This window comes from Salmo salar, chromosome 10 (genome assembly GCF_965601325.2).
Source record: "Salmo salar chromosome 10, fSalSal1, whole genome shotgun sequence".
Classification (NCBI taxonomy): domain Eukaryota; kingdom Metazoa; phylum Chordata; class Actinopteri; order Salmoniformes; family Salmonidae; genus Salmo; species Salmo salar.
The window spans coordinates 23,102,501-23,119,399 of record NC_138300.1 but is presented as its reverse complement, the minus strand read 5'-3'; the positions used below and the strand labels follow the sequence as shown (position 1 = coordinate 23,119,399).

At 57.6% G+C, this 16,899-nt stretch overlaps 1 protein-coding gene across 2 annotated transcripts in view; it reads left to right on the top strand.

Annotated features, from left to right (window-relative positions):
* LOC106613785 (single stranded DNA binding protein 4) overlaps positions 1 to 16,899 on the top strand; it is a 134,595-nt gene that overhangs the window by 76,609 nt on the left and 41,087 nt on the right. For both annotated transcript variants that reach the window (XM_045687512.2, XM_014216397.3), the window contains exon 5: positions 2,197 to 2,286. In XM_045687512.2, the coding sequence (XP_045543468.2) occupies positions 2,197 to 2,286 (90 nt within the window). The remainder of the gene's footprint in view (positions 1 to 2,196; positions 2,287 to 16,899) is intronic.

The following is a 16,899-nucleotide window of genomic DNA, read 5'->3' as shown; positions in this document are numbered from 1 at the left end:
CTCCGCCAATTCCTCCCGCTGTCTGAAAACGCCAGAACCACCCAAAACAATCAATGTCTCGCTAATGTCCTTCCTCATGTTGAAAACACACCAAGAAGTGGAGGCCACATCAGACTCTTGTGGTGAAAGCCTAGACTTCTAGAAATGCCTTGTATGTATGTATGTATGTATGTATGTATGTATGTATGTATGTATGTATGTATGTATGTATGTATGACGTACAGTATATGTTGTATGTGTTGTTCAGAGTAGTGTATGACGTACAGTATATGTTGTATGTGTTGTTCAGAGTAGTGTATGACGTACAGTATATGTTGTATGTGTTGTTCAGAGTAGTGTATGACGTACAGTATATGTTGTATGTGTTGTTCAGAGTAGTGTATGACGTACTGTATATGTTGTATGTGTTGTTCAGAGTAGTGTATGACGTACAGTATATGTTGTATGTGTTGTTCAGAGTAGTGTATGACGTACAGTATATGTTGTATGTGTTGTTCAGAGTAGTGTATGACGTACTGTATATGTTGTATGGGTTGTTCAGAGTAGTGTATGACGTACTGTATATGTTGTATGTGTTGTTCAGAGTAGTGTATGACGTACAGTATATGTTGTATGTGTTGTTCAGAGTAGTGTATGACGTACAGTATATGTTGTATGTGTTGTTCAGAGTAGTGTATGACGTACAGTATATGTTGTATGTGTTGTTCAGAGTAGTGTATGACGTACAGTATATGTTGTATGTGTTGTTCAGAGTAGTGTATGACGTACAGTATATGTTGTATGTGTTGTTCAGAGTAGTGTATGACGTACTGTATATGTTGTATGTGTTGTTCAGAGTAGTGTATGACGTACAGTATATGTTGTATGTGTTGTTCAGAGTAGTGTATGACGTACTGTATATGTTGTATGTGTTGTTCAGAGTAGTGTATGACGTACAGAACCAGTCAAACGTTTGGACACACCTACTCATTCAATGGTTTTTCTTTTTTCTACATTGTAGAATAGTAGTGAAGACATCAAAACCATGAAATAACACATGGAATCATGTAGTAACCAACATTTTTTTTAAACATATTTTAGATTCTTCAAAGTAGCAACCTTTTGTCTTGATGGCTGCTTTGCATGCTTGGGGGATGGTGTATTGCTGCAGAATGCTGTAGTAGCCATTCTGGTTAAGTGTGCCTTGAATTCTAAATAAATGACTGACAGTGTCACCAGCAAAGCACCCCCACACCATCACACCTCCTCCATGCTTCATGGTGGGAACTACACATGCACATATCATCCATTCTCCTACTCTGGTCTCACAAAGACACAGTGGTTGGAACCGAAAATCTCAAATTTGGACTCATCAGACCAAAGAACAGATTTCCTCCGGTCTAATGTCCATAACTCGTGTTTCTTGGCCCCAGCAGGTCTCTTCTTGTTATTGGTGTCCTTTAGTAGTGGTTTCTTTGCAGCAATTCAACCATGAAGGCTCCTCTAAACAGTTGATGTTGAGATGTGTCTGTTACTTGAACTCTGTGAAGCATTTATTTGGGCTACAATTTCTGAGGCTGGTAACTCGAATGAACTTATCCTCGGCAGCAGAGGTAATTCTGGGTCTTCCTTTCCTGTTGCGGTCCTCATGAGAGCCAGTTTCATCATAGCGTTTGATGATTTTTGTGACTGCACTTGAAGAAACGTTCAAAGTTCTTGAAATGTTCTGGATTGACTGACCTTCGTGTCTTAAAGTAATGATGGATTGTCGTTTCTCTTTGCTTATTTGAGCTGTTCTTGCCATAATATGGACTTGGTATTTTACCAAATAGGGCCATCTTCCCTGACCACCCCTACCTTGTCACAAATGCATTTCAGGTGACTATCTCATGAGCTGGTTGAGAGAATGCCAAGAGTGTGCAAAGCTGTCATCAAGGCAAAGGGTGGCTACTTTGAAGAATCTGAAATATAAAATATATTTGGATTTGTTTACACTTTTCTGGTTAGCACATTATTCCATGTGTTATTTCATAGTTTCCATGTCTTTACTATTATTCTACAATGTAGAAAATATAAAAAATTAAGAAAAACCCTTGAATGAGTAGGATTTTTTTATGACTGGTACTGTATGTGTATACAGAGTTTTAATCTGTGTTTCTGAGTTGTGTGTGTGTGTGTTTCAGAGTACTAAGTGTGTGTGTTTCCTTTGTTTTGCAGAGTGCAGCCGCTGCCCCCAGTCCGGTGATGGGAAACATGCCCCCCAACGATGGCATGCCTGGCGGACCCATGCCCCCGGGCTTCTTTCAAGTAAAACCTCTATTTCTCTCTCTCTTTGTCCATCCCCTCAAACCCACAACATGCTAAACCTATGCCCCTCTCCACCTCCTTTTTTAGTCTGTCTCTCTGTCTCTCTCTGTCTCTCTGTCTCTCTCGCTCTCTCTCGCTCTCTGTCTCTCTCTCTGTCTCTCTCTCTGTCTCTCTCTCTGTCTCGCTGGCTCTCTCTGTCGTCTCGCTGGCTCTCTCTGTCGTCTCGCTGGCTCTCTCTGTCGTCTCGCTGGCTCTCTCTGTCGTTTCGCTGGCTCTCTCTGTCGTCTCGCTGGCTCTCTCTGTCGTCTCACTGGCTCTCTCTGTCGTCTCGCTCGCGCTGGCTCTCTCTGTCGTCTCGCTGGCTCTCTCTGTCGTCTCGCTCGCGCTGGCTCTCTCTGTCGTCTCGCTCGCTCTGTCTCGCTCTGTCTCGCTCTGGCTCTCTCTGGCTCTCTCTGTCTCGCTAGCTCTGGCTCGCTCTGGGTCTCTCTGTCTCGCTAGCTCTGGCTCGCTCTGGCTCTCGCTCTCTCTCTGTCTCGCTCGCTCGCTCTCTTTCTCTCTTTCTCTCTGTCTCGCTCGCTCTCTCGCTCTCTTTCTCTCTGTCTCGCTCGCTCTCTCTTTCTCCCTGTCGCTCTCTCTGGCTCGCTCTCTCTGGCTCGCTCTCTCTGGCTCGCTATCTCTGGCTCGCTCTCTCTGGCTCGCTCTCTCTGGCTCGCTCTCTCTGGCTCGCTCTCTCTGGCTTGCTCTCTCTGGCTTGCTCGCTCTCTCTGTCTCGCTCGCTCTCTCTGTCTCGCTCGCTCTCTCTGTCTCGCTCGCTCTCTCTGTCTCGCTCCCTCTCTCTGTCTCGCTCCCTCTCTCTGTCTCGCTCCCTCTCTCTGTCTCGCTCCCTCTCTCTGTCTCGCTCGCTCTCGATGTCTCGCTCGCTCGCTCTCGATGTCTCGCTCGCTCGCTCTCGATGTCTCGCTCGCTCTCTCTCTGTCTCGCTCGCTCTCTCTCTGTCTCGCTCGCTCTCTCTCTGTCTCGCTCGCTCTCTCTCTGTCTCGCTCGCTCGCTCGCTCTCTCTGTCTCGCTCGCTCGCTCTCTCTGTCTCGCTCGCTCGCTCTCTCTGTCTCGCTCGCTCGCTCTCTCTGTCTCGCTCGCTCTCTCTGTCTCGCTCGCTCGCTCTCTCTGTCTCGCTCGCTCGCTCTCTCTGTCTCGCTCGCGCGCTCTCTCTGTCTCGCTCGCTCGCTCTCTGTCTCGCTCTCTCTGTCTCTCGCTCTCTCTCTCTGTCTCTCGCTCTCTCTCTCTGTCTCTCGCTCTCTCTCTCTGTCGCTCGCTCTCTCGCTCGCTCTCTCTGTCGCTCTCGCTCGCTCTCTCGCTCGCTCGCTCTCTCTCTCTCTCTCTCTCTCTCTCTCTGTCGTTCTCTCTCTCGCTCTCTCTCTCTCTCGCTCTCTCTGTCGCTCTCTCTGTCGCTCTCTCTGTCGCTCTCTCTGTCTCTCTCTCTCTCTCTCTCTCTGTCGCTCGCTCTGTCGCTCTCTCTCTCTCTGTCGCTCGCTCTGTCGCTCGCTCTGTCTCTGTCGCTCTCTCTCTCTGTCGCTCGCTCTCTCTCTCTGTCGCTCGCTCTCTCTCTCTGTCGCTCGCTCTCTCTCTCTGTCTCGCTCGCTCTCTCTCTCTCTGTCTCGCTCGCTCTCTCTCTCTCTGTCTCGCTCGCTCTCTCTCTCTCTGTCTCGCTCGCTCTCTCTCTCTGTCTCGCTCGCTCTCTCTCTGTCTCGCTCTCTCTCTGTCTCGCTCTCTCTCTCTCTCGCTCTCTCTCTCTTTCTCTCTCTCTCTCTCTGTCTCGTTCGCTCTCTCTCTCTCTTTGTCTCGCTCGCTCTCTCTCTTTGTCTCGCTCGCTCTCTCTCTTTGTCTCGCTCGCTCTCTCTCTCTGTCTCGCTCGCTCTCTCTCTCTGTCTCGCTCGCTCTCTCTCTCTGTCTCGCTCGCTCTCTGTCTCGCTCGCTCTCTCTCTCGCTGTCTCGCTCTCTCGCTGTCTCGCTCTCTCGCTGTCTCGCTCTCGCTGTCTCGCTCTCGCTGTCTCGCTCTCGCTCTCTCGCTGTCTCTCTCTCTCTGTCACTCGCTCTCTCGCTCTCGCTCTCTCTCTGTCGCTCGCTCTCTCGTTCGCTCTCTCGCTCTCTCATTCGCTCTCTCGCTCTCTCGTTCGCTCTCTCTCTCTCGCTCGCTCTCTCGCTCTCTGTCACTCGCTCTCTTGCTCTCTGTCACTCGCTCTCTCGCTCTCTCTGTCACTCGCTCTCTCGCTCTCTCGCTCTCTGTCGCTCGCTATCTCGCTCACTATCTCTCTCTGTCGCTCGATCTCTCGCTCTCTCTCTCTGTCGCTTGCTCTCTCGATCTCGCTCTCTGTCGCTCGCTCTCTCGCTCTCGCTCTCTCGCTCTCGCTCTCTGTCGCTCGCTCTCTCTCTCTGTCGCTCGCTCTCTCTCTCTCTGTCGCTCGCTCTCTCTCTCTCTGTCGCTCGCTCGCTCTCTCTCTCTGTCGCTCGCTCGCTCTCTCTCTCTGTCGCTCGCTCGCTCTCTCTCTCTGTCGCTCGCTCGCTCTCTCTCTCTGTCGCTCGCTCGCTCTCTCTCTGTCGCTCGCTCGCTCTCTCTCTGTCGCTCGCTCGCTCTCTCTCTCTCTCTGTCTCTCGCTCTCGCTCTCTGTCGCTCGCTCTCTCGCTCTCGCTCTCTGTCGCTCGCTCGCTCGCTCTCTTTCTCTGTCGCTCGCTCGCTCTCGCTCTCTCGCTCTCGCTCTCTGTCGCTCGCTCTCTCGCTCGCTCTCTGTCGCTCGCTCTCTGTCGCTCGCTCTCTGTCGCTCGCTCTGTCGCTCGCTCTCTCGCTCGCTCTCTGTCGCTCGCTCTCTCGCTCGCTCTGTCGCTCGCTCTCTGTCGCTCTCTCGCGCTCTCTCTGTCGTCTCGCTCGCTCTCTCGCGCTCTCTCTGTCGTCTCGCTCGCGCTGGCTCTCTCTGTCGTCTCGCTCGCGCTGGCTCTCTCTGTCGTCTCGCTCGCGCTGGCTCTCTCTGTCGTCTCGCTCGCGCTGGCTCTTTCTGTCATCTCGCTCGCGCTGGCTCTCTCTGTCTCGCTCTGGCTCTCTCTGGCTCTCTCTGTCTCGCTAGCTCTGGCTCGGTCTGGCTCTCGCTCTCTCTCTGTCTCGCTCGCTCTCTCTTTCTCTCTGTCTCGCTCGTTCTCTCTCTCTGTCTCGCTCGCTCTCTCTCTCTGTCTCGCTCGCTCTCTCTCTCTGGCTCGCTCGCTCTCTCTCTGTCTCGCTCGCTCTCTCTCTGTCTCGCCCGCTCTCTCTCTCGCTCTGTTTCGCTCTCTCTCTCGCGCTTTCTCTCTGTCTCGCTCGCTCTCTCTCTCTGTCTCGCTCGCTCTCTCTCTCTGTCTCGCTCGCTCTCTCTCTCTCTCTGTCTCGCTCTCTCTCTCTGTCTCGCTCGCTCTCTCTCTCTGTTCTCGCTCGCTCTCTCTCTCTGTCTCGCTCGCTCTCTCTCTCTGTCTCGCTCGCTCTCTGTCTCGCTCTCGCTCTCTCTCTGTCTCGCCCGCTCTCTCTCTGTCTCGCCCGCTCTCTCTCTGTCTCGCCCGCTCGCTCTCTGTCTCGCTCGCTCTCTCTCTGTCTCGCTCGCTCTCTCTGTCACGCTCGCTCTCTCTGTCTCGCTCGCTCTCTCTGTCTCGCTCGCTCTCTCTGTCTCGCTCGCTCTCTCTGTCTCGCTCGCTCTCTCTCTGTCTCGCTCGCTCTCTCTCTGTCTCGCTCGCTCTCTCTCTGTCTCGCTCGCTCGCTCTGTCTCGCTCGCTCGCTCTGTCTCGCTCGCTCTCTCTCTCTGTCTCGCTCGCTCTCTCTCTGTCTCGCTCGCTCTCTCTCTGTCTCGCTCGCTCGCTCTCTGTCTCGCTCGCTCTCTGTCTCGCTCGCTCTCTGTCTCGCTCGCTCTTTGTCTGTCTTGCTCGCTCTCTCTCTCGCTCGCTCTCTCTCTCTTTCTCTCTCTCTCTCTCTCTGTCTCGTTCGCTCTCTCTCTCTCTTTGTCTCGCTCGCTCTCTCTCTCTGTCTCGCTCGCTCTCTGTCTCGCTCGCTCTCTCTCTCTGTCTCGCTCGCTCTCTCTCTCTGTCTCGCTCGCTCTCTGTCTCGCTCGCTCTCTCTCTCGCTGTCTCGCTCTCTCGCTGTCTCGCTGTCTCGCTCTCGCTGTCTCGCTCTCGCTGTCTCGCTCTCGCTGTCTTGCTCTCTCGCTGTCTCGCTCTCGCTGTCTCGCTCTCGCTGTCTCGCTCTCTCTCTGTCGCTCACTCGCTCTCTCTCTCTCTCGCTCGCTCGCTCTCTCTCTGTCGCTCGCTCGCTCTCTCTCTCTGTCGCTCGCTCTCTCTCTCTCTGTCGCTCGCTCTCTCTCTCTCTGTCGCTCGCTCTCGCTCTCGCTCTCTGTCGCTCTCGCTCGCTCTCTGTCGCTCGCTCTCTCGCTCGCTCTCTGTCGCTCTCTCGCGCTCTCTCTGTCATCTCGCTCGCTCTCTTGCGCTCTCTCTGTCGTCTCGCTCGCTCTCTCGCGCTCTCTCTGTCGTCTCGCTCGCTCGCGCTGGCTCTCTCTGTCGTCTCGCTCGCGCTGGCTCTCTCTGTCGTCTCGCTCGCGCTGGCTCTCTCTGTCGTCTCGCTCGCGCTGGCTCTCTCTGTCGTCTCGCTCGCGCTGGCTCTCTCTGTCGTCTCGCTCGCGCTGGCTCTCTCTGTCGTCTCGCTCGCGCTGGCTCTCTCTGTCGTCTCGCTCGCGCTGGCTCTCTCTGTCATCTCGCTCGCGCTGGCTCTCTCTGTCTCGCTCTGGCTCTCTCTGGCTCTCTCTGTCTCGCTAGCTCTGGCTCGCTCTGGCTCTCGCTCTCTCTCTGTCTCGCTCGCTCTCTCACTCTCTTTCTCTCTGTCTCGCTCGTTCTCTCTTTCTCCCTGTCGCTCTCTCTGTCTCGCTCGCTCTCTCTGTCTCGCTCGCTCTCTCTGTCTCGCTCGCTCTCTCTGTCTCGCTCGCTCTCTCTCTCGCTCTGTTTCGCTCTCTCTCGCTCGCTCTCTCTCTCTGTCTCGCTCGCTCTCTCTCTCTGTCTCGCTCGCTCTCTCTCTCTGTCTCGCTCGCTCTCTCTCTCTGTCTCGCTCGCTCTCTGTCTCGCTCTCGCTCTCTCTCTGTCTCGCCCGCTCTCTCTCTGTCTCGCCCGCTCTCTCTCTGTCTCGCTCGCTCTCTCTCTGTCTCGCTCTCTCTCTGTCTCGCTCGCTCTCTCTCTCTGTCTCGCTCGCTCTCTCTCTCTCTCTGTCTCGCTCGCTCTCTCTCTCTCTCTCTCTGTCTCGCTCACTCACTCTCTCTCTGTCTCGCTCGCTCTCGCTCTCTGTCTCGCTCGCTCTCTGTCTCGCTCGCTCTCTGTCTCGCTCGCTCTCTCTCTGTCGCTCTCTCTCTGTCGCTTGCTCGCTCGCTCTGTCTCGCTCGCTCTCTCTCTCTGTCTCGCTCGCTCTCTCTCTCTGTCTCGCTCGCTCTCTCTCTGTCTCGCTCGCTCTCTCTCTGTCTCGCTCGCTCGCTCTCTCGCTCGCTCTCTCGCTCGCTCGCTCTCTCTCTGTCTCGCTCGCTCGCTCTCTCTCTGTCTCGCTCGCTCGCTCTCTCTCTGTCTCGCTCGCTCGCTCTCTCTCTGTCTCGCTCGCTCGCTCTCTCTCTGTCTCGCTCGCTCGCTCTCTCTCTGTCTCGCTCGCTCGCTCTCTCTCTGTCTCGCTCGCTCTCTCTCTCTCTGTCTCGCTGGCTCTCTCTGTCTGTCTCGCTGTTTCGCTCTCTCTCTCGCGCTTTCTCTCACTCGCGCTCGCGCTCTCTCGCTCGCTCTCTCTCTGTCTCGCTCTCGCTCTGTCTCGCGCTCTCTCTGTCTCGCGCTCTCTCTGTCTCGCGCTCTCTCTGTCTCGCTCTCGCTCTGTCTCGCTCTCGCTCTCGCTCTCGCTCTCTCTCTGTCTCGCTCTCGCTCTCCCTCTCTCTCTGTCTCGCTCTCGCTCTCGCTCTCTCTCTGTCTCGCTCTCGCTCTCGCTCTCTCTCTGTCTCGCTCTCGCTCTCTCTCTGTCTCGCTCTCGCTCTGTCTCGCTCTCGCTCTGTCTCGCTCTCGCTCTCTCTCTGTCTCGCTCTCGCTCTCTCTCTGTCTCGCTCTCGCTCTCTCTCTGTCTCGCTCTCGCTCTCTCTCTGTCTCGCTCTCGCACTCTCGCTCGCTCTCTCGCTCTCTCGCTCTGTCTTGCTCGCTCTCTCTCTGTCGCTCGCTCTCTGTCTCGCTCTCGCACTCTCGCTCGCTCTCTCGCTCTCTCGCTCTGTCTTACTCGCTCTCTCTCTGTCGCTCGCTCTCTTGCTCTCTCTCTCTCGCTCTCTTGCTCTCTCTGTCTCGCTCGCTCTCTCTCTCTGTCTCACTCGCTCTCTCTCTCTGTCTCGCTCGCTCTCTGTCTCGCTCGCTCTCTCTCTCTGTCTCGCTCGCTCTCTCTCTCTGTCTCGCTCGCTCTCTGTCTCGCTCGCTCTCTCTCTGTCTCGCTCGCTCTCTCTCTGTCTCGCTCGCTCTCTCTCTGTCTCGCTCGCTCTCTCTCTCTGTCTCGCTCGCTCTCTCTCTCTGTCTCGCTCGCTCTCTCTCTGTCTCGCTCGCTCTCTCTCTGCCTCGCTCGCTCTCTCTGCCTCGCTCGCTCACTCGCTCTCTCTGTCTCGCTCGCTCGCTCTCTCTCTGTCTCGCTCGCTCGCTCTCTCTCTGTCTCGCTCGCTCGCTCTCTCTCTGTCTCGCTCGCTCGCTCTCTCTCTGTCTCGCTCGCTCGCTCTCTCTCTGTCTCGCTCGCTCGCTCTCTCTCTGTCTCGCTCGCTCGCTCTCTCTCTGTCTCGCTCGCTCTCTCTCTCTCTGTCTCGCTCGCTCTCTCTCTCTCTGTCTCGCTCTCGCTCTGTCTCGCGCTCTCGCTCTCCCTCTCTCTCTGTCTCGCTCTCGCTCTCTCTCTGTCTCGCTCTCGCTCTCTCTCTGTCTCGCTCTCGCTCTCTCTCTGTCTCGCTCTCGCTCTCTCTCTGTCTCGCTCTCGCTCTCTCTCTGTCTCGCTCTCGCTCTGTCTCGCTCTCGCTCTCTCTGTGTCTCGCTCTCGCTCTCTCTCTGTCTCGCTCTCGCTCTCTCTCTGTCTCGCTCTCGCTCTCTCTCTGTCTCGTTCTCGCTCTCGCACTCTCGCTCGCTCTCTCGCTCTCTCGCTCTGTCTCGCTCGCTCTCTCTCTGTCGCTCGCTCTCTTGCTCTCTCTGTCTCGCTCTCTTGCTCTCTCTGTCTCGCTCTCTTGCTCTCTCTGTCTCGCTCGCTCTCTCTCTCTGTCTCGCTCGCTCTCTCTCTCTGTCTCGCTCGCTCTCTCTCTCTGTCTCGCTCGCTCTCTCTCTCTGTCTCGCTCGCTCTCTCTCTGTCTCGCTCGCTCTCTCTCTGTCTCGCTCGCTCTCTCTCTCTGTCTCGCTCGCTCTCTCTCTCTGTCTCGCTCGCTCTCTCTCTCTGTCTCGCTCTCTCTCTCTCTGTCTCGCTCGCTCTCTCTCTCTCGCTCGCTCGCTCGCTCTCTCTCTGGCTCGCTCGCTCTCTCTCTGTCTCGCTCGCTCTCTCTGTCTCGCTCGCTCTCTCTGTCGCGCTCGCTCTCTCTGTCTCGCTCGCTCTCTCTGTCTCGCTCGCTCTCTCTGTCTCGCTCGCTCTCTCTGTCTCGCTCGCTCTCTCTGTCTCGCTCGCTCTCTCTGGTTCGCTCTCGCTCGCTCGCTCTCTCGCTCTCTCTCTATCTCTCGCTCTCTCTGTCTCACTCTCTCGCTCTCTCTGTCTCGCTCGCTCTCTGTCTCGCTCGCTCTCTCTCTCTGTCTCGCTCGCTCTCTCTCTCTGTCTCGCTCTCTCTCTCTGTCTCGCTCGCTCTCTCTCTCTGTCTCGCACGCTCTCTCTCTGTCTCGCTCGCTCTCTCTCTCTGTCTCGCTCGCTCTCTCTCTCTGTCTCGCTCGCTCTCGCTCTCGCTCTCTGTCTCGCTCGCTCTCTATCTGTCTCGCTCGCTCTCTATCTGTCTCGCTCGCTCTCTCTCTGTCTCGCTCGCTCTCTCTCTGTCTCGCTCGCTCTCTCTCTGTCTCGCTCGCTCTCTCTCTGTCTCGCTCGCTCTCTCTGCCTCGCTCGCTCTCTCTGCCTCGCTCGCTCGCTCGCTCTCTCTGTCTCGCTCGCTCGCTCTCTCTCTGTCTCGCTCGCTCGCTCTCTCTCTGTCTCGCTCTCTCTCTGTCTCGCTCTCTCTCTGTCTCGCTCTCTCTCTGTCTCGCTCTCGCTCTCTCTCTGTCTCGCTCTCTCTCTGTCTCGCTCTCGCTCTGTCTCGCTCTCGCTCTCTCTCTGTTTCGCTCTCGCTCTCTCTCTGTCTCGCTCTCGCTCTCTCTCTGTCTCGCTCTCGCTCTCTCTCTGTCTCGCTCTCGCTCTCGCACTCTCGCTCGCTCTCTCGCTCTCTCGCTCTGTCTTGCTCGCTCTCTCTCTGTCGCTCGCTCTCTTGCTCTCTCTGTCTCGCTCTCTTGCTCTCTCTGTCTCGCTCGCTCTCTCTGTCTCGCTCGCTCTCTCTCTCTGTCTCGCTCGCTCTCTGTCTCGCTCGCTCTCTCTCTGTCTCGCTCGCTCTCTCTCTGTCTCGCTCGCTCTCTCTCTGTCTCGCTCGCTCTCTCTCTGTCTCGCTCGCTCTCGCTCTGTCTCGCTCGCTCTCTCTCTGTCTCGCTCTCGCTCTGTCTCGCGCTCTCTCTGTCTCGCGCTCTCTCTGTCTCGCGCTCTCTCTGTCTCGCGCTCTCTCTGTCTCGCGCTCTCTCTGTCTCGCGATCTCTCTGTCTCGCGCTCTCTCTGTCTCGCGCTCTCTCTGTCTCGCGCTCTCTCTGTCTCGCTCTCGCTCTGTCTCGCTCTCGCTCTGTCTCGCTCTCGCTCTGTCTCGCTCTCGCTCTCTCTCTGTCTCGCTCTCTCTGTCTCGCTCGCTCTCTCTCTCTCTGTCTCGCTCGCTCTCTCTCTCTCTGTCTCGCTCGCTCTCTCTCTCTCTGTCTCGCTCGCTCTCTCTCTCTCTCGCTCGCTCGCTCTCTCTCTCTCGCTCGCTCGCTCTCTCTCTGTCTCGCTCGCTCTCTCTCTGTCTCGCTCGCTCGCTCTCTCTCTGTCTCGCTCGCTCGCTCTCTCTCTGTCTCGCTCGCTCTCTCTCTCTCTGTCTCGCTCGCTCTCTCTCTCTCTGTCTCGCTGGCTCTCTCTGTCTGTCTCGCTGTTTCGCTCTCTCTCTCGCGCTTTCTCTCACTCGCGCTCGCGCTCTCTCGCTCGCTCTCTCTCTGTCTCGCTCTCGCTCTGTCTCGCGCTCTCTCTGTCTCGCTCTCGCTCTGTCTCGCTCTCGCTCTCGCTCTCTCTCTGTCTCGCTCTCGCTCTCGCTCTCTCTCTGTCTCGCTCTCGCTCTCGCTCTCTCTCTGTCTCGCTCTCGCTCTCCCTCTCTCTCTGTCTCGCTCTCGCTCTCGCTCTCTCTCTGTCTCGCTCTCGCTCTCTCTCTGTCTCGCTCTCGCTCTCTCTCTGTCTCGCTCTCGCTCTCTCTCTGTCTCGCTCTCGCTCTCTCTCTGTCTCGCTCTCGCTCTCTCTCTGTCTCGCTCTCACTCTGTCTCGCTCTCGCTCTCTCTCTGTCTCGCTCTCGCTCTCTCTCTGTCTCGCTCTCGCTCTCTCTCTGTCTCGCTCTCGCTCTCTCTCTGTCTCGCTCTCGCTCTCGCACTCTCGCTCGCTCTCTCGCTCTCTCGCTCTGTCTTGCTCGCTCTCTCTCTGTCGCTCGCTCTCTTGCTCTCTCTGTCTCGCTCTCTTGCTCTCTCTGTCTCGCTCGCTCTCTCTCTCTGTCTCACTCGCTCTCTCTCTCTGTCTCGCTCGCTCTCTGTCTCGCTCGCTCTCTCTCTCTGTCTCGCTCGCTCTCTCTCTCTGTCTCGCTCGCTCTCTGTCTCGCTCGCTCTCTCTCTGTCTCGCTCGCTCTCTCTCTGTCTCGCTCGCTCTCTCTCTGTCTCGCTCGCTCTCTCTCTGTCTCGCTCGCTCTCTCTCTCTGTCTCGCTCGCTATCTCTCTCTGTCTCGCTCGCTCTCTCTCTGTCTCGCTCGCTCTCTCTCTGCCTCGCTCGCTCTCTCTGCCTCGCTCGCTCACTCGCTCTCTCTGTCTCGCTCGCTCGCTCTCTCTCTGTCTCGCTCGCTCGCTCTCTCTCTGTCTCGCTCGCTCGCTCTCTCTCTGGCTCGCTCGCTAACTCTCTGTCTCGCTCGCTCGCTCTCTCTCTGTCTCGCTCGCTCGCTCTCTCTCTGTCTCGCTCGCTCGCTCTCTCTCTCTCTGTCTCGCTCGCTCTCTCTCTCTCTGTCTCGCTCGCTCTCTCTCTCTGTCTCGCTGGCTCTCTCTGTCTGTCTCGCTCTGTTTCGCTCTCTCTCTGTCTCGCTCTCGCTCTGTCTCGCGCTCTCGCTCTCCCTCTCTCTCTGTCTCGCTCTCGCTCTCGCTCTCTCTCTGTCTCGCTCTCGCTCTCTCTGTCTCGCTCGCTCTCTCTCTGTCTCGCTCGCTCTCTCTCTCTCTGTCTCGCTCGCTCGCTCTCTCTCTGTCTCGCTCGCTCGCTCTCTCTCTGTCTCGCTCGCTCGCTCGCTCTCTCTCTGTCTCGCTCGCTCGCTCGCTCTCTCTCTGTCTCGCTCGCTCGCTCTCTCTCTGTCTCGCTCGCTCGCTCTCTCTCTGTCTCGCTCGCTCGCTCTCTCTCTGTCTCGCTCGCTCTCTCTCTCTCTGTCTCGCTCGCTCTCTCTCTCTGTCTCGCTGGCTCTCTCTGTCCGTCTCGCTCTGTTTCGCTCTCTCTCTGTCTCGCTCTCGCTCTGTCTCGCGCTCTCGCTCTCCCTCTCTCTCTGTCTCTCTCTCGCTCTCGCTCTCGCTCTCTCTCTGTCTCGCTCTCGCTCTCGCTCTCTCTCTGTCTCGCTCTCGCTCTCTCTCTGTCTCGCTCTCGCTCTCTCTCTGTCTCGCTCTCGCTCTCGCTCTCTCTCTGTCTCGCTCTCGCTCTCTCTCTGTCTCGCTCTCGCTCTCTCTCTGTCTCGCTCTCGCTCTCTCTCTGTCTCGCTCTCGCTCTCGCTCTGTCTCGCTCTCGCTCTGTCTCGCTCTCGCTCTCTCTCTGTCTCGTTCTCGCTCTCGCACTCTCGCTCGCTCTCTCGCTCTGTCTCGCTCGCTCTCTCTCTGTCGCTCGCTCTCTTGCTCTCTCTGTCTCGCTCGCTCTCTCTCTCTGTCTCGCTCTCTCTCTCTGTCTCGCTCGCTCTCTCTCTCTGTCTCGCTCGCTCTCTGTCTCGCTCGCTCTCTCTCTGTCTCGCTCGCTCTCTCTCTCTCTGTCTCGCTCGCTCTCTCTCTCTCTGTCTCGCTCGCTCTCTCTCTCTGTCTCGCTGGCTCTCTCTGTCCGTCTCGCTCTGTTTCGCTCTCTCTCTGTCTCGCTCTCGCTCTGTCTCGCGCTCTCGCTCTCCCTCTCTCTCTGTCTCTCTCTCGCTCTCGCACTCTCTCTGTCTCGCTCTCGCTCTCGCTCTCTCTCTGTCTCGCTCTCGCTCTCGCTCTGTCTCGCTCTCGCTCTCTCTCTGTCTCGCTCTCGCTCTCTCTCTGTCTCGCTCTCGCTCTCGCTCTCTCTCTGTCTCGCTCTCGCTCTGTCTCGCTCTCGCTCTCTCTCTGTCTCGTTCTCGCTCTCGCACTCTCGCTCGCTCTCTCGCTCTGTCTCGCTCGCTCTCTCTCTGTCGCTCGCTCTCTTGCTCTCTCTGTCTCGCTCGCTCTCTCTCTCTGTCTCGCTCTCTCTCTGTCTCGCTCGCTCTCTCTCTCTGTCTCGCTCGCTCTCTGTCTCGCTCGCTCTCTGTCTCGCTCGCTCTCTGTCTCGCTCGCTCTCTCTCTGTCTCGCTCGCTCTCTCTCTCTGTCTCGCTCGCTCTCTCTCTGTCTCGCTCGCTCGCTCTCTCTCTGTCTCGCTCGCTCTCTCTCTGTCTCGCCTTCTCGCTCTCGCTCTCTCGCTCGCTCTCTCGCTCTGTCTCGCTCGCTCTCTCTCTGTCGCTCGCTCTCTTGCTCTCTCTGTCTCGCTCGCTCTCTCTCTCTGTCTCGCTCGCTCTCTCTCTCTGTCTCGCTCGCTCTCTCTCTGTCTCGCTCGCTCTCTCTCTGTCTCGCTCGCTCTCTCTCTGTCTCGCTCGCTCGCTCTCTCTCTGTCTCGCTCGCTCGCTCTCTCTCTGTCTCGCTCGCTCGCTCTCTCTCTCTCTGTCTCGCTCGCTCGCTCTCTCTCTCTCTGTCTCGCTCGCTCGCTCTCTCTCTCGCTCGCTCTCTCTCTGGCTCGCTCGCTCGCTCTCTCTCTGGCTCGCTCGCTCGCTCTCTCTCTGGCTCGCTCGCTCGCTCTCTCTCTGGCTCGCTCGCTCTCTCTCTGGCTCGCTCGCTCTCTCTCTGGCTCGCTCGCACGCTCTCTCTCTGGCTCGCTCGCACGCTCTCTCTCTGGCTCGCTCGCTCGCTCTCTCTCTGGCTCGCTCGCTCTCTCTCTGTCTCGCTCGCTCTCTCTGTCTCGCTCGCTCTCTCTGTCTCGCTCGCTCTCTCTGGTTCGCTCTCGCTCGCTCGCTCTCTCGCTCTCTCTCTGTCTCGCTCGCTCGCTCTCTCGCTCTCTCTCTGTCTCGCTCGCTCGCTCGCTCTCTCTCTCGCTCGCTCTCTCTCTCTCTCGCTCGCTCTCTCTCTGGCTCTCTCTCTCGCTCTCTCTCTGGCTCGCTCGCTCGCTCTCTCTCTGGCTCGCTCGCTCGCTCTCTCTCTGGCTCGCTCGCACGCTCTCTCTCTGGCTCGCTCGCACGCTCTCTCTCTGGCTCGCTCGCTCGCTCTCTCTCTGGCTCGCTCGCTCTCTCTCTGGCTCGCTCGCTCTCTCTGTCTCGCTCGCTCTCTCTGTCTCGCTCGCTCTCTCTGTCTCGCTCGCTCTCTCTGTCTCGCTCGCTCTCTCTGTCTCGCTCGCTCTCTCTGTCTCGCTCGCTCTCTCTGGTTCGCTCTCGCTCGCTCGCTCTCTCGCTCTCTCTCTATCGCTCGCTCTCTCGCTCTCTCTGTCTCACTCTCTCGCTCTCTCTGTCTCGCTCGCTCTCTGTCTCGCTCGCTCTCTCTCTCTGTCTCGCTCGCTCTCTCTCTCTGTCTCGCTCGCTCTCTCTCTCTGTCTCGCTCGCTCTCGCTCTCGCTCTCTGTCTCGCTCGCTCTCTATCTGTCTCGCTCGCTCTCTATCTGTCTCGCTCGCTCGCTCTCTCTCTGTCTCGCTCGCTCTCTCTCTCTCTGTCTCGCTCGCTCTCTCTCTCTGTCTCGCTGGCTCTCTCTGTCTGTCTCGCTCTGTTTCGCTCTCTCTCTGTCTCGCTCTCGCGCTCTCGCTCTCGCTCTCGCTCTCTCTCTGTCTCGCTCTCGCTCTCTCTCTGTCTCGCTCTCGATCTCTCTCTGTCTCGCTCTCGCTCTCTCTCTGTCTCGCTCTCGCTCTCTCTCTGTCTCGCTCTCGCTCTCTCTCTGTCTCGCTCTCGCTCTCTCTCTGTCTCGCTCTCGCTCTCGCTCTCTCTCTGTCTCGCTCTCGCTCTCTCTCTGTCTCGTTCTCGCTCTCGCACTCTCGCTCGCTCTCTCGCTCTCTCGCTCTGTCTCGCTCGCTCTCTCTCTCTGTCGCTCGCTCTCTTGCTCTCTCTGTCTCGCTCGCTCTCTCTGTCTCGCTCGCTCTCTCTCTCTGTCTCGCTCGCTCTCTCTCTCTGTCTCGCTCGCTCTCTCTCTCTGTCTCGCTCGCTCTCTCTCTCTGTCTCGCTCGCTCTCTCTCTCTGTCTCGCTCGCTCTCTCTCTGTCTCGCTCGCTCTCTCTCTGTCTCGCTCGCTCTCTCTCTGTCTCGCTCGCTCTCTCTCTGTCTCGCTCGCTCTCTCTCTCTGTCTCGCTCGCTCTCTCTCTCTGTCTCGCTCGCTCTCTCTCTCTGTCTCGCTCTCTCTCTCTCTGTCTCGCTCGCTCTCTCTCTCTCGCTCGCTCGCTCTCTCTCTGGCTCGCTCGCTCGCTCTCTCTCTGTCTCGCTCGCTCTCTCTGTCTCGCTCGCTCTCTCTGTCTCGCTCGCTCTCTCTGTCTCGCTCGCTCTCTCTGTCTCGCTCGCTCTCTCTGTCTCGCTCGCTCTCTCTGTCTCGCTCGCTCTCTCTGTCTCGCTCGCTCTCTCTGTCTCGCTCGCTCTCTCTGTCTCGCTCGCTCTCTCTGGTTCGCTCTCGCTCGCTCGCTCTCTCGCTCTCTCTCTATCGCTCGCTCTCTCGCTCTCTCTGTCTCACTCTCTCGCTCTCTCTGTCTCGCTCGCTCTCTCTCTCTGTCTCGCTCGCTCTCTCTCTCTGTCTCGCTCGCTCTCTCTCTTCGCTCTCTCTCTCTGTCTCGCTCGCTCTCTCTCTCTGTCTCGCTCGCTCTCTGTCTCGCTCGCTCTCTCTCTCTGTCTCGCTCGCTCTCTCTCTCTGTCTCGCTCGCTCTCTCTCTCTGTCTCGCTCGCTCTCGCTCTCTGTCTCGCTCGCTCTCTATCTGTCTCGCTCGCTCTCTATCTGTCTCGCTCTCTCTGTCTCGCTCGCTCTCTCTCTGTCTCGCTCGCTCTCTCTCTGTCTCGCTCGCTCTCTCTCTGTCTCGCTCGCTCGCTCTCGCTCTCTCTCTGTCTCGCTCGCTCGCTCTCGCTCTCT